The sequence below is a fragment of the Hypanus sabinus genome, chromosome 22, assembly GCF_030144855.1.
Source record: "Hypanus sabinus isolate sHypSab1 chromosome 22, sHypSab1.hap1, whole genome shotgun sequence".
NCBI classification, from domain to species: domain Eukaryota; kingdom Metazoa; phylum Chordata; class Chondrichthyes; order Myliobatiformes; family Dasyatidae; genus Hypanus; species Hypanus sabinus.
In genome coordinates this window covers 21,901,128-21,924,599 of record NC_082727.1, presented here as the reverse complement: position 1 = coordinate 21,924,599, position 23,472 = coordinate 21,901,128, and the positions used below count along the sequence as shown (strand labels likewise).

The window sequence follows — 23,472 nt, the reverse complement described above, 5'->3', positions numbered from 1 at the left end:
CAGCCGACTCAAAGGTGAAGTGTCGCCTCACCTGGAAGGACTGTCTGGGGCCCTGAATGGTGGTGAGGGAGGAAGCACAAGGGCAGGTGGAGCACTTGTTCTGCTTACAAGGATAGGTGCCAGGAGGGAGATCGGTGGGAAGGGATGGGGGGGACGAGTGGACAAGGGAGTTGCGTAAGGAGCAATTCCTGCGGCAAGCAGAAAGTGGGGGAGAGGGAAAGATGTGCTTGGGAGTGGGATCCCGTTGGAGGTGGCGGAAGTTACGGAGAATTATACGTTGGACCCGGAGGCTGGTGGGGTGGTAGGTGAGGACAAGGGGAACCCTATCCCGAGTGGGGTGAGGGCAGATGCGTGGGAAATGGGAGAGATGCGTTCGAAAGGCTGTTAGCTTGCTTCTGTTGTTTGCATGATGTGTGTATTTTTCTCTATCTCTGCATGGTGGTTTTTGGTCTTTTTTAAAAATTGGGTTATTTGGGTTTCTTATCTTGTGGCTGCCTATAAGCAGGAAAATTTCAAGGTGTATAATTTATACATTCTTTGATGATAAGTAAGATGCGATTTGTGCCTTGCATTAATTAGCAGGTTAATATAGATTCCTCACATACAGAAAAAAATCCTGTCTAACTTTTAAGAAATTACACAAATATCTTGTGGGTAACATCAAAGACACATAAAACTTCCTGCAAATATTGGAGAACTACAACTTTATTAGCAAAATAATTAAAGAAAATGCAGGAAGGTGATAAATCGCCTTAAGTTGATGAACTGCATCCTGGAGTTCTGAAGATGTTGTTGATGGACATAGCTGATGCAATGGTTGTCACATTCCAACAATCCTTAGAACTGCAACAGTTCCCACAGGTATAAAGCTACCAAAATCAATCACACTATTTAAGAAAATAGGGAAAAAGAAATTAGAGTTAGATTGCATCATTTGGTGGGAAGATGCTGGAATATATTATCATGAGGTGAAAACTGCATTTTGAAAATTTTAATAGAATTTCACCATTTCAATTTGTATACATAAAAGAAAAAGCATGTTTAACATATCTATTGGAAATTTCTCATGTCTGTAACCAGCAGATGAGATGACAGTGAAACAGTTAATGCAGATTGTTTGGACATGAGATATTTTCAAATGAATTACTGTGGAACCAGAGAATTGCTTGATTAAATCTTTCAGGATACCATTTACACTGATTGTAAAATCTCAGACTGGGGCCATAAGCCTGAAAATGCAGTTGCTCCAGTCACCATCATAATGAAAAACTTTTGAGACCATGAAACCTCATATTCTGAGCTGTTACTGCCCAACATTACTTGCATGTTTAACAACTGTGCAAGTAAACATGATTTTAGTTCAAGACGCTACCCAATAATAAACATTCTGGAATGTTTTTAGTTCTTATGGAACAGGAAATATTTTCAATGCTGTACCTATCTCTGCTCTCTGTGGAGCGATCCTGGCCACAGCTGGGGATCCTGGTGTGGCTCGGCAGAGCCTCTTTTCTGTTGCCACTAATGCAGTTGCTTCACCATTGGACTGCTCACAAGGCAAAGGAAGGCTGATTTCTTTTGCAGTAAGTGGAGGGTGATCACAACATTTGGATTCATTTTCTGTCTGAATGTCTTTCTCACTGCTTGTCTTCTTGTTCAACAGGTTACTGATTTCCATTATGTTCCCAATTATCTCCACTGGGCCATTAACAGGCTTTTTCCTTGGAGAAAGTTCATCTTTGACTTTTCTCAGATAGGATGCTGGTGCCCATCCCTCTTTGCCTTGATATCTGGGGAGAAAAGATTACACACTTGCAAAGACAGTATTTTTTCACTTTTGCCTCAATTACAGTAAATATCAGTCCTTTAGCAATCACACTGAAACTAAACAGCAATTCAACCATTCAATCATAGCTATTTCTAAAGATTTGCCCCCAACCTACAAGCAACAAAATAGTCATGGAATCAAAATAGTCATAAAGAGATAGAGAGTTCAATGTATCATGGCAACAACCCACTAAGTGTGCAGCAACCACCAACTTCCATAAGACCATAAGATATAGAAGCAGAATTAGGCCATTTGGCCTACTGAGTCTGCTCTACCATTTCATCATGGCTGATCTATTTTTTCTCTCAGTCCCAATCTCCTACCTTCCCCCGTGTCCCTTCATGCCCTGACCAGTCAAGAATCTATCAACCTCTGACTTAAATATATGTAAAGACTTGGCTTACACAGTCAACTGTGGCAATGAATTCTACAGATTCACCACTCTCTGGCTAAATAAATTCCTCCTTAGTTCCATTCTAGAAGGATGCGCATCTATTTTGAGGCTGTCTCATGTGGTCCTAGACTCTTCCACTACAGGAAACTTCCTCTCCACCTCCACTCTATCAAGGCCTTTCAACATTCGATAGGTTTTAATTAGGTCACGCCGCATGCTTCTGAATTCTAGTGAATACAGGCCCAGAGCCATCAAACACTCTTCACGTGACAAGCCGTTCAACCCTGGAATCAGTTTTCTGAACCTCCTTTGAAATCTTTCCAGTGTCAGCACATCCTTTCTAAGATAAGGGGCCCAAAACGTGAAGCCTCCCCAATGCTTTAAAGTCTCACTATTACATCCTTGCTTTTTATTCAAGTCTTCTTGAAATGAATGCTAACATAGCATTTGCCTTCCTCACCACAGACTCAACCTGCAAATTAACCTTAGGGGAATCCTGAATCAAGGACTTCTAAGTCCCTATGTGCCTCAGATTTTTGAATTTTCTATCCATTTAGAAAAAAGTCTACCCTTTTATTTCTTCTACCAAATTGCATGACCATTCACTTCCGAACCCTGTATTTCATCTGCCACTTCTTTACCCATTCTCCTAATCTAAGTCTTTCTGTAGCCTCTCTACTTCCTCAAGACTACCTGCCCCTCTTTGTATCATTCACAAACTTTACAACTAAGTCACCAATTCTGTCATCTAAGTCATTGACATACAACATAAAAAAAATTGGTCCCAACACAGACCCCTGTGGAACACCACCAGTCACCATCAGTCAACCAGAAAAGGCTCCGTTTATTCCTGGTCTTTGTCTCCTACCAAACAGCCAATACCTTATCCATGCTGGTATCTTTCATTTAATAACATAAGCAGTTTCATGAGTGGCACCTTGACAAAGGCCTTCTGAAAATCGAAGTACACAACATCAACCAATTCTCCTTTGTCTATCCTGCTTGGTATTTCTTCAAAGAATTCCAACAGTATGTCAGGCAAGATTTTCCCTTGAGGAAAGCATGCTAACTACAGACTATTTTATCATGTGCCTCCAAGTACCCCAAAACCACATTTTTAACAGTTGACTCCAACATCTTCCCAAACCCTGAGGTCAAACTTGCTGGCCTATAATTTCTTTTCTTCTGCCTTTCTCCCTTCTGCAAGAGTACAGTGACATTTGCAATTTAGACAAGATAATCTACAGATGCTGTAAATCCAAGCAATACACACAAAATGCTGGAAGAACTCAGGTCAGGCAGCATCAATGGAAAAGAGTGAACAGTCGATGTTTCTAGCTGAGACCCTTCAATAGGACTGGAAAAGAAGATGAGAAGTTACAGCCAGAAGGCGGGGAGAGGGGAGAAACCACCATCAACTATTAGTGAGTACCTACGTGACTTCCTTGTCCATTCATCCCTCCCCACTGATCTACCTCCTAGTACATATCCTTGCAAGCAGAACAAGTGCCATACCTACACCTCCTCCCTCACTACCATTCACAGCCCCAAACTGTCCTTCCAGGTGAGGCAACACTTCACCTGAGAGTCTGCTGGGGTCACCTACTGTATCTGGTGATCCCAGTGTGGCCTCCTGTATACTCAGACCCCGTTTAATGCCAAGGATGCATTCCTTGGAGGTGAGTGCTATGTAAATCATTGCTATGCTGGGTCATTATAACATTTTGGAAATGGACATGTGTGACTGATTAAAAAAAAATCAAAGACAAATATTATTTTATGTATACACAGTAATTTATGGAGTAACAAATATGTAAATAGGCCTAACCTGTACATCAGTGAAACAGCAACCATCGCAGTAGCAGCAGAGGGAAGCAGGTGGTGGTTACATCTTAGAGAAGGGACCAGGCTTTTATCTTGTCTGCATTTTTTGATAATTGTTCTGATCATTGATGTAGCCAACATCAACCTGATGCTCACCAGCTTCCAAACGCCATATCACTTGCAGTTTCATATCCATGTTAATGCTTTTCCTAGACACCTCAGATTCACTACCCTCACTGGAAGTTACAGGCTGTTTTCCAGATACTATGGGTGAAAAATATTGAATAAATTGGTGAGGGAGCAAGAACGTTTACACACGCAGGGGAGGCAGAGCAGGAACTAATACGTGATTAGCTGTGAGTAGCTCAGAGCATATGTAAAGTGTTCTTACTGGCTGTATGTTTACTGTAATAGTGTCCGCTCTTGGGAAGTTTTAAGTGCTGTTTAGAAAGAATTTTTATCATTTAAAAAAAAAGTTTCAATAAAGAATTGAATAACCAAATTGAATCAGTGCTATGCAGGGTAGTGTTATGTGGGGTTTGAGTGTATACCAGTGAGATCAAACAAAGACTGGGAGACTGCCTCACTGAGCACCCATGTTCCGTCTGTCAGAAAAAGCAGGATGTCCCGGTGGATACCCATTCAATTCTACCTCTCATTCTGATATGTGAGTCCATGGCCTTCTCTACTGCCACAATGAAGTCATACTCAAGTCGGAGGAGCAACACCTTATATTCCGTCTGGGTAGCCTCCAACATGATGGCATGAACATCCATTTCTCAGACTTCCAGTAATTGCCACCCCCCATGGTCACTATTCCCATTTCCCTCTCTCATCTGCCCATCACTTCCCTCTGGTGCTCCTCCTCCTCAGAGCTTTCTTCCATGGTCTTCTACCCTTATCAGATTCCCCCTTCTCCAGTCTTTTATCCCTTTCTCCTATCAACTTCTCAGCTCTTTACTTCACCCCTCCCCCACTCCCAATTTCACCTAGCACCTTGGAATGCTTCTTTCCCCTCACAACCTTCTTGCTCCAACCTTATCTTTTTTTCCGGTCCTGATGAATGGTCTCAGCTCAAAATGTCAACTGTTCACTCTTTTCCATAGATGCTGCCTGGCTTGCTGAGTTCCTCCAACATTTTGTGTGGAGCATTACTACCTCTCCAACATCGTTTTCCATCTGTCCAATATCCAGTCTTGCCTCTCTTTTACAATTTATATATTAAAGAAACTTTTGGTATCCTCTTTAATATTTTTGCCTAGCTTACTTGCATATTCCATTTTTTTCTTCTTAATGACTTTTTAGTTGCCTTCTATTGGTTTTTTAAAAACACTTTAAAATCCTCCATCCTCCCACTAATTTTTACTCTATTATATGCCTTCTCTTTGGCTTTTATGTTGGCTTTGATATTTCTTGTTAGCCACGGTTGTGTCATCTTGCCTTTAGAATACTCCTTCCTCTTTGGAATGTACTGTATATACCCTGTCTTTCCGAATTGCTTTCAGATATTCCAACTATTGCTGTTCTGTCATCATTTCTACCAAAGTTCTTTGCCAATCAGTTTTGGCCAACTCCTCTCTCATGCCTCTGTAATTCCCTTTAGCCCACTGTAATACTGATACATCTGACTTTAACTTCTCCTTCTCAAATTTCAGGGTGAGTTCTATCATATTATGATCACTTGCCCCCAAGGGTTCTTTTACCTTCTCTAATCAATTCTAGTTCGCTGCACAACACTCAATCAGAATAGTTTATCCCCTAGTGGGCTCAACCATCTAATAGGCATTCTAGAAATTCCCCCTCTTGGGATTTAGCACCAACTTGATTTTCTCAGTCTCCCTGCGTACTGAACTTCCTCATGACTATACCCCTTTGGCATAAATTTGCTATCTCCTGTTGTAATTTGTAGACCACACTCTTACTATTGTTTGGGGGGGGGTCTGTATTAAACTCCCATAAGGGTCTTTTTACCCTTACAGTTCCTTAGCTCCACCCACAACATTTCAACACCTTTCAACCTGTGTCACTTTCTCACTAAGAAACCCGTGCCAACCAACTGGCAAGAAGGTTCAAGAACATTTTCAATCTCGCACTGCTGCAATTGGAGGTTCTCACCTGCTTCAAAAGGGCGACAATCACACCAGTGCCCAAAAAGAGCAAGAGCTGCCTCAACGACTATCACTCAGTTGCACTCATATCTACTGTGATGAAATGCTAGAATCAACTCCTGCCTAAGCAAGGACCTGGATTAGCTGAGATTTGCCTATCACCACAATACTTCTACAGAGGATACAATCTCACTGGCTCTCCACTTGGCCTTAGACCACCTGGACAACAGCAATACTTACGCCAGGCTTCTGTTTGTTCATTACAGCTCAGCGTTCAACATCATCATTAGTACCTCAATACAAATCAAGAAGTGTCAAAACCTGGGTCTTTGTACCTCACTTGGAAACTGGATCCCTGACATCCCCTTCAGGAGACCATAGTCAGTGTGGATTGGAAAAAAACATCTCCTACTCACTGACAATTAACATTGGTGCACCTCAAGGACGTGTGCTTACCCCACTGCTCTATTCTCTCTACACCTATGACTTTGTGGCCAGGCACAGCTCAAATGCAATCTATAAATTTGCCAATGACACAATTATTGTTGATAAAATTTCAGATGGTGACAAAAAGGCGTACAGAAGTGAGATAGGTTAACTGGTTGAGTGGAACTTCAGAAAGGGGAAGGTGAGGGAACGCACATCAGTGCTCATCGAAGGATTAGCAGTGGAAAGGGTGAGCAGTTTCAAGTTCTTGGGTGTCAACATCTCTGAAGATCTATCCTGAGCCAAAGTATTCATGCAATTACAATGGCACAACAGTGGCTATATTCTGTTCAGAGTTTGGGGAGATTTGGTATGCCAAAAAGATTCAGCAAATTTCTATGGAGAGTATTCTAACTGGTTGCATTGCCATCTGGTGTGGAAGGGCCACTGCACAGTATCAGAAAAAATTGCAGTAAGTTGTCAACTCTGCCAGCTCCATCATAGGCACTAGTCTCCCAAGCATCAAAGTCATCTTCAAAAGATGATGCCTCAAAAAGACGGCATCTATCATTCTGGACCCCTATCACCTAGCATATGCCCTTTTTGCAGTGCTACAATTAAGCAGGTGGTACAGGAGTGTGAAGGCATAGACTCAATGTTTTAGAAGAAGCTTCTTCCCTTCTGCCATTAGATTTCTAAATGGACAATGAACATATGTACACTACCTCACTATTTTTATTCTTCTTTATTTGCACTACTTAATATATATAGCACTGTGCAAAACTCTTGTGGTATATATATCAGGGTACCTAAGACTTTTCCACAGTACTGTATTTGCCAACATGGATTGGAGAGCGAGTTTATATATGTGGCAGGAACAAAGGATGTTGGGAATGGTGAGTGTTGTGCACAGTGGGAGGGACAGGGGACAGATGGCAGACAAACCCAGCCCTGGGACTCAGACAAGGTCATTTGATTCCGAACAATTGGTTTATTGATCATTACAGAATGCCACTCTGGTGCTTCCCACTGCCTCCCCTTGCCCTTTCTGTTTTCTAAACCATGATTCTCCTTCTTGTCCACTTCCCACTTTCAGTCCACAATAGAGAATGATATCAGAATCACTCACATATGCCACAACAGTTTCCCCTTCAGCAGTAGCAGTACAGTGCAAAAAAATAAAATTACTACAATACTGTGCAATTCTTAAGTGCCCTAGTTATACTGTATATGTATGTGCCTCAGACTATTGCACAATACTGTACATTTCTTATTGCAATTTAGTTTTTTAAATTATATATTGCACTGTACTGCAGCAGCAAAACAAATTTCTCAAATGTATGCCAGTGATATTAAACACAATTTTGATTTTCACTCTGTGTATGTGTGGCCTCCGTCGGTTGTGGTCGACCATGGGTACTGCACCTCTGGTAGCCACTGGCTTGTCGATCAGCGTCGACTATGGCTATTGAGGCCGATCCTAGAACGGCAGGCTCTACCAAAGTTGCTGCATGTGTAGGGTGTCGTAAAATTGTTGTCCACTGTCCTCTCCGTTTAGCCCCGTAGCTGAAGAATTAGAGCACTGGTCTTGTTAAACCACAAGTTCGTGAGTTCAAGTCCGACTGGAGCCTCAATATATTTTCACTAATGCTGTATTAATCCCATTTAAAAAAAATTCCCCATGCATTTCACCAACACTGTCCCTCCACCCTCAACCCATTCTCCCACTCAAAAGAGGGCAATTTCTAATGACAAATTAATCTCCTACCAATTCCTCTCTTAAACCTTCCACATCCTTCTCAATGAGGAGACCAGAATTGAATACAATACTCCATGTAATCTAACCAGAATTTTATAGAGCTGCAACATTACCAGATAGCTCTTGAACTTAATCCCTTGACTAATGAAAGCCAAAAACCATATACCTTCTTAACAGCCTATCAACTTGCATGGTTACTTTGAGATCTGTTCCTTCACACTGCTAAGAATCCTGCCATTAACCTTTAACTCTGTCTTCAAGTTTGAACATCCAAAGTGTATTACTTCACAGGACTGTACTCCATCTGCCACTTCTCAGCCCAGCTCTACATCTCATCAATGTCCTCTTGTAACATATGACAACCTACCCCATCCACAACATCACCAACCTTCATGTCATTGCAAACTTACCCACTTCCTCATCCAAGTCATTTATAAAAATCACTGGTCACCGACCTCCAGCAGAATACACTCCACTTACAACTACACTCTGCCTCTTATGGACAAGCCAGCTCTGAATTCACAGCCAAGTTTCTCTGATTCCATTGCCTCCTGACTTTCTGAATAAGCCTTACTAAAATCTATAAAAACCATTCCTCTATCACCATCAAATAGCTTTGTCATTCCTGGAAGGATTCAGTCAGGCTCATGAGGCATAACTTGTCCCTCACCAAGCCATGCTGACCATCTCTAATCTGACTAAACTTCTCCAAATGCTCATAAATCCTGTTTTTAAAAGACCTCGCGAATAGTTTGCCCCTCCCCCACTGAAGTCAGACTCACTGGTCTATAATTCACAGTATTTTCCCTATTATCTTGCTTGAACAAATGAAGAATATTTACCATCCTCTAATTTTCTGCACTACTCCTGTGGTCAGCAATGATGCAAAGATCATTGCCAAAGGTGCAGTAATCTTGTAGGAACATGGGGTATATACTCTCTCCCCCAGGGCACATCAGAAGTTCCAGCCCTTCCTCATTCTTAACAGTGGCATGTTCTTTCATTTTAACCTGTTCTACACTGGCCTCACATTCACCAAGGTCACTCTGACTTGTAAATACTGATGCCAAGTACTCATTGAGAAGCTCCTGTACCTCCCCCAACTCCAGGTATGTATCCTCTTTTATCCCTAATTGCCCCAAATATTATTTATTTATTAATTATTAGTTTCCTTGTCTTTTATGTATTTGCAAAATTTGTTGTCTTTTGAACAGTGGTTGCTTATCCATATTTGTTGTGTGTAGTTTTTCAAGGATTGTAATGTTTCTTTGTATGAATGCCCACAAGAAAATACATCTCAGGGTAATATATAGTGACATACATGTACTTTAATAATAAATTTACTTTGACCTTGACTTTCATGTACATGCAGAACTCCTTTGCTTAATCTACTCGCCAATCCTTAAGAGTCAGAGAATTACAGTCATCTCCAAAAGGTTCCCTACCATTAATGTGAGACGCAGTCACTAGAGATTAGTCGTAGATAGTTGCCTCTGACTGGGAGCCTGGGACCGTTGGTGTACTGCAGAGACTGGCACTAGCTCCAATGTTGTTTATCATCTATATCAACAATCTGGATGATAATACGGTAAACTGGTTCAGCAAATTTGCAGATGACACCAAGATTGGAGATGAGCAAGGGTATCAAATCTTGCAGAAAAATCTCAAGCAGCTGGACAAATGGGCTGAAAAATGGCAAATGGAATTTAATGCAGACAAGTGTGAAGTGACTTTGGGAGACAGACCAATGTAGGACTTACACAGTGAATGGTAGGGCACTGAGGAATGCAGAACAGAGGGATCTGGCAATACAGATCCATAATTCCTTGTAAGTGGAGTCACAGGTAGATATGGTCATAAAGAAAACTTTAGACACATTGGCCTTCATAAATCAAAGTACTGAGTACAGGAGTTAGAATGTTATGTTTAAATTTTATCAAACGTTGGTGAGCCCTGTTTTGAAATATTTTGTGTAGTTCTGGTCACCTATCTACAAGAAGGATATCAGTACAAATGAAAGAATGACAGAAAATTGTCAAAGATGTTGCCAGATTTGGGAATATGATTTATAGGGAAAGGTTAAATAAGTTGGGAGTTTATTCCCTGGAGCATTGGCGAACGAGGGGAGATTTGATAGAGGTATACAAATCAATACACACAAAAAGCTGGAGGAACTCAGTGGGTCAGGCAGCAGCAATGGAAAAAAGTAAACTGTTAATGTTTTGGGCTGAAACCCTTCTTCAGGGCTGAGGAGGAGGAAGAGGAAGGGGGAAGATGCCAAAATAAAAAGGCAGGGGGGAGGAGAAAGAGGCTTGTTGGAAGGTGATAGGTGAAGCCAGGTGGGTGGGAAAGGCCGAGGGTTGAAGAAAGAATCTAATAGGAGCGGAGAGTGGACAATAGGAGAATTGGAAGGAGGACAGGACCTGGGGCAAGTAATAGGCAGGTGAGGAGAAGTGGGAAATAGGGTAGTAGTAGTAGTAGGCCTCCGTTAGTCTCAATAGACTATGGATTTGCTCCTTGGGAAGTTTCCAGGGCGCAAGCCTGGGCAAGGTTCTTTTTTTATGGACGACTGGCAGTTGCCCAAGCTGCAAGTCTCCCCTCTCCACCCCACCGATGTTGTCCAAGGGAAGGTCATAGGACCCATACAGCTTGGCACCAGTGTCGTCACACAGCAATGTGTGGTTAAGTGCCTTGCTCAAGGACACACACGCAGCCTCAGCCAAAGCTCGATCTAGCAACCTTCAGATCACTAGACGAACGCCTTAACCACTTGGCTACACGCCAACACCAAAATAGGGTAAATGCCAGCAGACTTCATCCACAGAGGTTGGGTGACACTTAGAACTAGAGGCTATAGGTTAAGGGTAAAAGGTAAAATATTTAAGGGGAACTTCTGCAGAAAGTGGCGTGAGTGCGAAACAAACTGCCAGTGAAAGTGGTGGATTCACATTTAGTTTCAACATTTAAGTGAAATTTGGTTTTATATTGATGGGAGGGTATGGAAGGCTATGCTCCAAGTGCAGGTATGGCTCAGCATGGACTAGATGGGCCTAAAGACAGTTTCCGTGCTGTAGTGCTCTATAATTCTATAAGCAGGTGAATGATATATCATAAAAGGCTTTGGGCTGAGGGAATGAGGATTAGTATAGGAAGGTAAAAGAAGTGCCAATTGTTGGAGTGGATCAGTGTTAGAGGGTTAGTCTTTTGCTCAAGAGGCTTGGACAAGGTAAGTTTCTTTCTTGCTTTATCTATTACGCAGTGAAAATTGGTCCAGGATTGGTGGTATTCCTTTCTCTGAGATGTGGGAACTTTAGGAGACATCCAGATAATTTCATCTGCACCAGGTGCATCCAGCTAGAGTTCCTTACGTACCACATTAGGAAAATGGAGCTGCAGTGGTTTGACTTTTGGCGCATACGGGAGAATGAGATGTTGATAGATTGGAACTTCAGGGAGATAGTCATCCCTAAATTGCAAAAGGCAGGTAGCTGGGTAACTGTCAGGAGAGGGAAAGGGAATTGGTTGACAGTGCACCTGTGCCCATTCCCCTCAATAATAAGTATTCCACTTCGAATACTGTTGGAGTGGAGGTTATGCTGGTGGGGGTATGACCTAACAGAGGAAAGCCGCAGCGACTACATCTCTGGCACTTAATTTGGCTCTGTGGCTCAGAAGGGAAGAGGGCTTAGAAGCCTGCAGTAGTGACAAGGGAATTCCATAATTCAAGAAGCGGTCAGGAGATTCTGGGAACATGAAACTCAGACTCTCAGGTGCCAGGGTCAGAGATGTCTTGAATCACGTCCACAGCATTCTAAAGGGAGAGGGTGAACAAGCATAAATCACAACACATCTTAGTATCAATGACATAGGTTGGAGAAACGATTACATCCTGAAGGAGAATATAGGGAGTTAGGAAGATAGCTGTAAAGCAGAATCTCAAGGTCAGTAATCCCTGGATTGCTGCCCTTGTCATGTGCCAGAAACAGCACAGAAACAGGCCTTTCAACTCATTCAGTCTGTCCCAAATTATTATTCTGCCTAGTCTTATCAAACCACACCCAGATCATAGTCCTCCACACCCTTCTATCCATGTACTTATCCAAAGTTCTCTTAAATGTTGAAATCAAACCCATTCACAAATTATGTTCTCAAGCTTCTGCCTAATAGCATCATAATTTGCCCACCCCCAATTACTTCCCTGTACCATCTGCTCCTATTCCTGCCCAAGGCTATGCAGGGAGCTGTGATCACTATCTCTGAAATGTTCACTCCACCCAGAGATCTGTCACTTGACCAGGGTCATCACCTTTAATTGGCCTGTATCTGTGGTGTAGTCATCTATGTAATAACTAAATCATGGACATCCAGCAGCCATTACTGTCCTTGTGACAGCCAAGACTCTGCAATTGCCCCTATGTCGTACTCAATGTAATAACCCACGCTCTAATTTCATCACCTTTGTTCTGATCTTTCTTGTATTAAAGTAGATACACTTCAATCCTAGTGTTCGTTTGTAATCCTACCCCTTTGTACAGTTCACACCTACCCTAGGAGAGACCTCAATAATTCATATTTATGAAACCCTGCCAATTACACCAATTCTTCAGCTACACATTCATCTGGCATCTCAATCTATTCTTATTGTTACATTGTATGGCACAGGCAGATTTATAAGCATTTGAAAACCATGGCCTTATCAGCAACAGGAAATTAGAGGATTCGGAAACTTCTAAAAACCAACAGAATGCAGTGAAAAAAGCAATAAGGAGAGAAGAGATGAAATATGAAGACAAGACAGCCAACAATATAGAAGAGTATACCAAAAGCTTTTTCAGATGTAAAAGAGAGGTGAGAGAGGATAACAGGGCACTGAAAAATGATGCAGGTGAGGTAAAAGTAGAAGACAAAAAAATTGTGGATGAATTTTATAAGCATTTTGCATCAGTCGTTACTGTCAAGACACCAGCAATATGCCAGAAATTCAAGAGAGTCGGAGGGTAAAATGGGTGTAGTTGCAATTACTAAGGAGAAAATGCTTGGAAAGCTGAAAGGTCTGAAGGTAGGGAAGTCACCTGGACCAGACGGACTACACTCCAGGGTTCTGAAAGAGGTAACTGAAAAGATTGCGGAAACTTTAGTAGTGATCTTCCAAGAAACATGAGATTTTGGAATGGTTCCTGCGGACTAGAAAATTGCAAATATCTTTACACTTTTAAGAAGAGAGGTAGGCAAAACACAAGAAATTATAGGTCGGTGAGCCTGACTTCAGCGGTTGGGAGGATGTTGAAGTTTATTATTAAAATGAGGTTTCAGGGTACTTGAAGACACATGATAAAATAGTTCATATCAGCATGGTTTCCTTTAAGGGGAACCTTGCCTGACAAATCTATTAGAGTTCTTTGAGGGGAAATAAGAGGCAGGATAGATAAAGGCGAGTCAGTGGATGCTGCTTATTTGGATTTTCAAAAGGCCCTTGTTAAGGTGTTGCTCATGAGACTGCTATACAAGAGTCCATGGTATTACAAGAAAAATACTAAAATGGGTAGAAAATTGGCTGACTGGAGGGAGGTAAAGAGTGGGGAAAAAAGGGAGCCATTTCTGGTTGGCTGCAAGCAACTAGTGATGAGTTTCACAGGGATCAGTGTTGTAACTGCTTTTCACGTTATATGTCAATGATATCAATGATGGAGTTGATGACTTTATGGTCAAATTTGCAAATAATACAAAGATAGGTGGAGGGGCAGGTCATGTTGAAGAAGCAGGGAGGCTGCTGAAGGACTTACACAGATTAGCTGAATGGGCAAAGTAGCAGCAGGTGGGAAGTGTTTGGTCTTGTAACTTGCTAGAAGCAAATTCAGAAATTAGAGATGCAAAGGAACTTTGAAGTCCCCATGCAGATTCCCTAAAAGTTAACTTGCAGGTTGAGTCAGTGATACAGAAAGTTAACACAATGATAACAATCATTTCGAGAGGACTAGAATATAAAATCAGGGATGTAATTTTGAGGCTTTATAAGGGATTGGTCAGACCACACTTGAAGTACTGTGACCAGTTTTAGGAACCTTTTCTGAGGAGGGATGTGCTGGCATGGGAGAAGGCTGAGAGAAGATTCATGAGAATGAACCCAGGAATGAAGGGGTTAACTTATGAGGAGTGTTTGATGGCTCTGGACCTGGTGCTGGAGTTTAGAAGAAGGATGTAGGGTAGGGGGGGGGGGGGATCCTCACTGAAATCTACTGAATATTGAAAAGCCTAGATACAGTAGACGTTGAGAGGTGACAGCCACAGAATCGAGGGACATCCCTTTCATCCCTTTTAGACCAGAAGACACACCCTCAGAATAAAGTGTCAATACACACAATGTTCTGCAGGAGCTCAGCAGGCCAGATAGCAGCTACGGATGGGAATAAACAGTTGACGTTTCAGGCCGAGACCCTTCATCAGTGTCCAGATAATACAGTGTCTATTGCTCTAGATTTCCATCACCTGTAGTACCTCAAATCTAAAATAAAGGAACATCCTTTTAGAATGAGATGAGGAGAAATTTCTTTAGCGTAAGGGTGATGAGTCTGTAAAATTCATTACACAGATGACTGTGAAGGCCAAATCATTGGGTATGTTTAAAATGGACATTAATAAGTTTTTGCCTAATAAACACAAAGATTATGGGAAAAAGGCAGAAAATGGGGTTGAGGGAAATTAAAGAAAACAAATCAGCCATGATGGATTGGCAGAGCTGACTCAATAGGCCGAATGGCCTAATTATGCTTCTATGTCTTATGGTCACTATGGACACAATGGGCTGAAGGTTATGTGTCAGTGGGCAAGCATCAAATATTGTGAACCCTCAATTGATTTGACAAAAGTATGTAGCTTGATTAAACTTGAATAATTTGGATATTAGTTTTCTAATTTTTGCCATTAGAGAAGCTTTTTGAATATTTCTTTTTGAGCAAAGTGAGGCAATTTGTTATTGTAGTCAAAAGTAGAAATGCAGTATTATTCCATTATTCATTCATACAGAGACAAATCTCTATGTTTTTAAAGAATGTTCACCTCATTGTGCAGGGGAAAGATCTTAAATATCTAACTATATTGAATGATACACAAACAACCTCAAAGAGCAGAACCTCTTAACAATATTTAGCTCATGGGCAGATAAACATTGCAACACAGTTCAATTAATCTTTTGAAAAGTCAAAAGTGAACTAAAAAAAAACTCCAGTGTAGCCTGAGCTAATGCTTTGCTTTTTTAAAGTAGTAAATGCAGGCAAGAAACAGACAACTAAGTGGAGCAAAATGTCTTCATGTCTGAGAGCCACTTCCTGCCATCTGCTTTCCAGCTCTGAAACTCTGGAATTACTCCAGTGGGGAATGACTGTGAAAGAGAGACAGGAAATGAGGGAATCTGCTGACAGAAGCATTCTGGGAGAGTTGGATGAGTTCCACCAAAAGGCAGTGTGATTTGGCCATTGAATATATATAGATATCAAGGGACTCCAACTACCTCAGTCCATATTATTGTACTAATAGTAAAGTCCGCAGAACAGAAGTAAATCACAACTGGCTATGCCTGTACAGTTACTAGAAAACTGGCCCCACCAAATGATTATTGCTAGATTTTCTGTCACAGGTTGCGACGAGGCAGAATTTTCAATATATGCAACAGACTGAAAACTTGCAAAACCTGCCTTCACATCTCTAACTTTTGAATTCTGGTAGAATTTTCCAAAGCAAATTTTTGAACCAGAGTAACTTACAGCAGAAAAGAAAGCCATTTAACCCATCAGTCACGCCAACTAAAACAGAGTTATTTACTTTGTTCCTATGCCAACCCATGCAGTAAACATGAGATCAGGTTATGGCTCTTCAGATTTATATATCACATCAAAACATACAGTGAAATTTGCGTTAAAAACCAACACACATCAGGATGTGGCAGGAGCAGCCCACAAATATTGCCATACATTCCAGCACCAACACAGCATGCCCTCAGTGTACAGCAGAACAACAGAAGCAGCTGCAACAACAGCAAAACAAGCTCCTTTCTCACCCCTCCTACTCACACAGAGACAGGCCTCCAATGTAAGGACAATTTGCTTCGGGCCTCCAAACCTTGGCCCTGCACTCTAAGACTCGCAAGCATTATTCTAGCAGAGTAATAGTTTGTTGTGGATGAGATGGGCCGAAGGGCTTATTTCTATGCTGTAGTGCTCCTTGACTATGACAATGGGTCTTCAACCTCCAGTCCCTGGCCTGGACTCACAAACAACAGGCCTCTGATCTCTGAAAACCAACCCAGATGCTTCACCTTCAGGCTTCTACCTCCGGACTTACCGATTTCTGGACTTTGCTGACCTCTATATATTGACCTCAAGATTTGCCGATCATGAGTTTCAGACCCGTACAGAACTCAGTAACCTGGGGGAGAGGGTTACCAGCCCTCATAATTCCCATCATACAGACTTCTGACTTGGGACTCACTAACCTGGGGATCACTGGTCTCCTCAGTGCCTGCCAACTCTGGGATAGCTGATCTTCCAACTGTGAAGCACTCCAATCTGGACTCTGCACACTGACTCCTGCCCGATTCTTCATTTACTGCCTATGACCTCTGAATCTCCCTCATCCCTGTTCCTGAACTCCAATCTAACACTCAATTCCTCACACTGTATTCAAAACCATCTGTCCAAACTTGAAAAAACAACAACTCTAAGCCCAACTTCAAATGACATTTCAGCTTGGTGCCATCTGGACCACAAAATGCTGGAGGAACTCAGCAGGTCAAGCAGCACCTATGGAAAAGAACATAGAGTCAGTTTTCAGGCTGAGACCTTTCATCTGGACTGGAAAGGAAGAGGCGAGAATAAGACATTTGGGTGGAGGGAAAGAAATACAAGTGAAGCGAATGGTAGGTGGGTTGGGGAGGTGAGGATGAATTAAGTTATTGAGAGGAGGTAGGTGGAAAAGGTAAAAGGCTGAAGAACGAATTAGATTGGATAGGAGAGTGGACCAGGGGAGAAAGAAAAGGAGAGCACACTCCAGAGGCAGGTGAGGTGAAGGGTAACAGGGGAGCCATGATCAGGAATGCAAAGGGAGAGAAGGGGGAGGAGGGAGGGAAGAATTACTGGAAGTTGGAGCTACCCAGGTAGACATATACATAGACATATAGACATAAACATAGAAAACCTACAGCACAATACAAGCCCTTTGGCACACAATGTTGTGCCAAACATGCATTTACTTTAGAAATTACCTAGGGTTACCCATAGCCCTCTATTTTTCTAAGCACCATGTACTCCAGGAGTCTCTTAAAAGATCCTATCGTATCCACCTCCACTACTGTCGCCGGCAGCCCATTCCATGCAGTCACCACTCTCTGCGTAAAAAACTTACCCCTGACATCCCCTCTGTATTTACTTCCAAGCACATTAAAACTGTGCCCTCTTGTGCTAGCTATTTTAGCCCTGGGAAATAGCCTCTGACTATCCACACGATCAATGCCTCTCATCATCTTATACACCTCTATCAGGTCACCTCTCATCCTCAACCGCTCAAAGTGAAAAGGCCAAGTTCACTCAATTTATTCTCATAAGGCAAGTCTCCCAATCCAGGCAACATCCTTGTAAATCTCCTCTGCACCCTTTCTATAGTTTCTACATCCTTCCTGTAGTGAGATGACCAGAACTGAGCACTCTACTCCAAGTAGGGTCTGACCAGGGTCCTATATAGCTGTAATATTACCTCTTGGCTTTTAAACTCAATCCCAGGGTTAATGAAGGCCAATGCACCATATGCCTTCTTAACTACAGAGCAGCAGTTTTGAGTGTCCTATGGACTTGGACCCCAAGATCCCTCTGATCCTTCACACTGCCAACAGTCTTACCATTAATACTATATTCTGCCATCATATTTGACCTATAAAGCACCTCACACTTATCTGGGTTGAACTCCATCTGCCACTTCTCAGCCCAGTTTTGCAGCCTATCGATGTCCCACTGTAACCTCTGACAACCCTCCACACTATCAACAACACCCCCAACCCAATAAAGTGTATGAAATCATTCTCCTCTAACCAGAGAGTGGCCATATTGTGGCAGTAGAGGAGGGATCGGACTGACATATTGAAATGGGAATGGGGAATGGAATGAAAATAGTTGGCTCTTGAGAAATCCTCCCTACTGGGGACAGAACCGAGGTGAAAAGTTTTTTACCCTCACATTTCAGCAGAGAGTGATCTAGATTCCAACCGCACTTCAGATGAAAAAAAAAACCTGCGCTCAGTGTTCCCTAATCTTTCTACTAATTACCTTAAATACTGTTGTTGCAGGAAAGCGACCTCTCTTCCCCTCACTGGTGAGAGAGAACTTGAATGAGATACCGAAGAACTGGGTTATGGACTAGTTTTTGATGGACTCTGGATCAAGATGTCTTTGGGGGGGGCTTTTGCTGTTGCTTGCATGGTGGGGGGAGAGTAGGGGGTCAGTGCTTCTGCAGGTGCAAGTGGGGGGGAGGAAGGGTTTATGCTTCTGCTGCTGCTTGTGCATGGGGGGGCTTTAGGCTTCTGATGTTTCAATTATCCATTTTATGGGGTTTCTTGTCTTGTGGATGTCTGTGAAGAGTAAGAATTTCAGGTTGTATACTGCGTACATTCTCTAATATTAAATTGAATCACTTGAAACATTTGCATACTTTTTATACAGATCAAATCATTATAGTGCATTGAGGGACAACAAAGTAAAATGATAATAAGGCAGAATAAAGTATGAAAACTATAGAGAAAGTGCAGTACAGGTAAACAATTAAGTGCAAGGTCAAAATGAGGAAAATTGTGAGGAAGAGGTCCATTCAAGAGTCTGATAGCAGTGGGATAGAAGCTGTTCTTTAGCCCAATCTGTTTCTTCTGCCCATGGGAGAGAAGAGATCATGCCTGGGGTCAGTGGAAGAGTGTTAATTATGTGGACTGCTTTACGGAGGCAGTGAGAAATATAGCCTATAGAGAGGAGGCATCATCAAGACCACATCATGGTCTCAGTCTGAAACATTGACAATTTTTTCCTCTCTAGATGCTGCACGACCTGCTGAGTTCCTCAGGCATTTGTGTGCGTTATTCAGTAAACAGAACTGTCATCATTGACATATTGTCATTGCTTCATCACTGGGCTTAAATAATGGAACTTCTTTTTTAAACAGTTTTATGAACACCTTTACCAGAAAGAAAATAGTAGTTCAAAAAGGAATGTAGGCAATCACTTTTTAATGAACAAGCCATGCAACTAGTTTCTAAACAGGGAGAAAATTCTGAAAAATGGAGGTGCGAAGGGACTTCGTAGTCTTTCTGCAGGATTACCTAAAGGTTAACTTGCAGGTTAAATTGTGGTAAAGAAAGCAAATACAATGTTAATGTTTGTTTTGAAAGAACTATAATATAAAAGCATGGAGGTAATGTTGAGGCTTTAAAATGCATTGGTCAGACCACGCTTAAGAGCCTTGTGAGTAGCTTTTGGCCCCATATCCAAGAAAGGATGTGCTGGCATTGGATAGGGTCCAGAGGAGGTTTATGAGAATGATGCCAGGAACGAAAGGGTTAATGTGTGAGGGGTATTTTATGGCTGTGGGCCTGTACTCACTGGATATATAAAAATGAGGGGAAATTCATTGAAACTTGTTGAATTTTGATAGGTCTATGTAGAAGGAACGTGCAGAGGATGTTTCCTATAGTGGAGGAGTCTAGGACCAGAGGGTAGAGCCTTAGAATAGAACAACATTCCTTTAGAAAAGAGATGAGGAGGAATTTCTTTCACCAGAGAGTCATGAATCTGCAGAATTCACTGCCACATACAGCTGTAAAGGCCCAGTCATTGGATATATTTAAAGCATAGGTTGATAGGTTCCTGATTGGTAAGGACATCAAAGGTTACTTAGAGAGTGCAAGTGAAAGAGGTTGAAAGGAATGATGGATCAGCCATGATAGAATGGCAGAACAGATTTAATGGGCCAAACGGCCTAATCCTGTCCCTTTATCTTATGTTCTTATATTCTAATCTTGTTTATCAACCTCTGCATGGGACAACATTGAAACCCTTCTGAGAATCCAAATAAACCACATACACTGGTCTCCCCCTTATCTATACACACATCACATTCTCAAGGAAATCCAGTACTTAGTCAAATTCCAGTTTTCTTTCATAAATCCTCATGATGATTCTGTCAAACAGATAGACAGTCAGCATACCAGCATCAATCATACCAGTGCCCAAGAAGAGCAGGGTGAGCAGTCCCAATGACTATCACCCAGTTGCACTCATAATTACAGTGAAGAAGTGCTTTAAGAGGTTGATCATGCCTAGAATTAACTCATGCCCAAGTAAGGACCTGGACATGTTGCAATTCACCTCCTGACACAATAGGTCTATCTCATAGGTTCTCTATTTGACCTTGGACTTTGGACAATACCAATGCACATGCAAGGCTGCTGTTTATTGATTACAGATTAGTATTCAACATCAATAAAATTGAAAGAGTGCAGAGAAAAGTTACAAGGATGTTGCAAGGGTTTGAGGATCTGATTTATAGGGAAAAGTTGAATAGGTTAGAACTTTATTCTCTAGAGTGTAGAAGAATGAGGGGAGACTTGATAGAGGTATACAAAATTATAAGGGGTATAGACAGGGTAAATGTAACCAAACTTCTTCCACTGAGGTTGGATCAGACTAGAATTAGAGATCATGGGTTAAGAGTGAAACGTGAAAGATGTAAAGGGAAAATGAGAGGGAATGTTTTCACTCAGAGGGTGGTGATAGCGTGGAATGAGCTGCAGCAGAAGGGGTGAATGCAGGTTCAATTTTAACATTTGAGAGAAATTAGGAGAGGTATGGAGGTCTTGATGTAGGTCGATGGGACTAGTCAGATTAATACTCCTTCATGGACTATTTAGGCCTAAGGGCCTGTTTCTGTGCTATAGGGTTTTATGACTCAATGACCATCATCCCTTCAGTACTAATCAATGAACTTCGAAACTTGGGTCTCCATACCTCCCTCTGCAACTGAATCCTTGACTTCCTCATCAGGAGCCAGTCAGTGCAGATTGGAAATAACATTTCCTTCTCTCTGACAATCAACACAGGCACAACTTTAGGATGCATGCTAAGCCCATTGCTTTATTCTCTCTACATATCAACATCTCTGAAGATCTATCCTGGGCCCAACATACAGATGCAATTATGAAGAAGGCATATCAGTGGCATTCTAACTGATTGCATCATGGTCTGGTATGGAGGGACCACTGCACAGGATTGTAAAAAGCTGCAGAGGGCTGTAAACTCAGTCAGCTCTATTCATGAGCACTAGCCTACCCAACATTGAGGATATCTTCGAAAGGTGATGCTTCTAAAAGGTGGCATCAATCATTAAGAACCCTCACTATGCAGGTTATGCCCCTTCTTGTTACTACCGTCACGAAAGAGGCACAAGATCTTGAATATGTACATACAACATTTTTGGAACAGCATCTTATCCTTGCCATGAATGATCCATGAACCTCTGAACACAACCTCACTATTTCTGTTCTCTTAAACAGTGGATTCCTGTTAATTGACCGATTGGTTGATCAGGGCAGCCATTTATTTAAGACAACCTGTGAAAATAGCTGGAATTCCCTTTGTTTATTTGGGACACTATGCTGCTTAATTGAGACAGGAGACTGCTGCTGAACAGTTTCTAATTAGTGTCAATTGTGTGTGCTTGTGTTCAAAAGGCAATGATTTTTGTCATCAATAACTGGTGAGAAATAACCAACAAGACAATACGGAACTATTTTGCTCACTGCAGCTTCAAGGATTCAATGAAATAATTTTACTACTTCAGTAAGTTAGGAACCATGAAGAATTTGAAGGTATTGCCAATCATCTTCAGTCTTTGACTGGAAAATCCTACAAAAGATTGTGGATTCAGCCCAGTACATCACTGGTAAAACCTTCCTGACCACTGAACACATCTACATGAAACTTAGTCATAGAAAAGCACCACCCAGGCCATGCTCTTTTCTTGCTGCTGCCGTCAGGTAGAAGGTACAAGTGCCTCAGAACTCACACCACCCGGTTCAAGAACAGTCATTACCTCTCAACCATCAGACTCTTGATAAAAAGGGATAATTTAAGAACTCTTTTATCTTGTTATTTCATGCTTGTTGTTTATTGCTATTTATTTATTATCTGCATTGGCACAGTTTGTTTACAGTTCCTGATGTTTACAGTTTATAGATCCTGTTTACAGTTACCATTCTATAGATTTGCCTGTAGAAAAAAGAATCTCAGGGTTACATGTGGTGACATGTTTGTACTCAGATAATAAATTTTACTTTGAACTTTGACGTTACAATGAAAATAAAGATTTGAAGGATGCAATTGTCGAAAGCATTGTATGAAGGCAGTCCCTTATTTGTACTATGTGCCTGCACTAACTTTATTCATTTACAGTCAAAAGAAAACAGCAGCATATACGGAATGATCCTCCATCAATAACTATTAGGAACTACTGTAATAGTATTAGTGTTCTAATTTGTTCTGTAGTTCCTTTAAACACAATTTGTCACTCAGCTAAATGGTAGTTTGTCTTTTATACACCTGTTTAACTATTTCCCTGAAACATAGGCTAATTGGGTTAGCTGTTTAATTGGGCCAAAGTATAGTGATCCAAATGTGTCTCAATTAACCATAATTTTTTAATATATATGTATTGCCCCGGTTCACATCTTTACTGTTATGTCGTAGGTATTTCACTTAGCAGTTCTGTAAGAGTAGTCTGTTCTGCTTTCAGCCTGTTTGGGTTATTGTTGAAGATAAGGGATAATGTGGAATGTGTGCCATCCAATTAGTGGAAGGTTTTCTTGGTGAGGGACACTAAGGCTGGTCTTGGGAATTTTTTTTGATTTGGCAGGAAATGAAGAGAGAAGATGCTGGGGAGAACCGGTCATAGGATATGACGTAGGGAGTCTCATTTGTTTGAGATGGATTGAGGGTGACATTCGGAAGTTGGCGTGTGCTTTCACGCTGACTGAGGGCCCAGCACGTGAGTGACAGAGAAGTTCAAGATGAGCTCCAACTTGTGTATTATTGACTGTTGAATTAAAATGGGC

General features: G+C 41.6%; 1 protein-coding gene across 4 annotated transcripts in view; it reads right to left on the bottom strand.

Annotated features, from left to right (window-relative positions):
• Nucleotides 1-23,472, bottom strand: part of sh3pxd2aa (SH3 and PX domains 2Aa) — a 322,252-nt gene that overhangs the window by 18,454 nt on the left and 280,326 nt on the right. For all 4 annotated transcript variants that reach the window (XM_059947263.1, XM_059947261.1, XM_059947262.1 and 1 more), the window contains one exon: nt 1,438-1,787. In XM_059947263.1, coding sequence (XP_059803246.1) covers nt 1,438-1,787 — 350 coding nt within the window. The remainder of the gene's footprint in view (nt 1-1,437; nt 1,788-23,472) is intronic.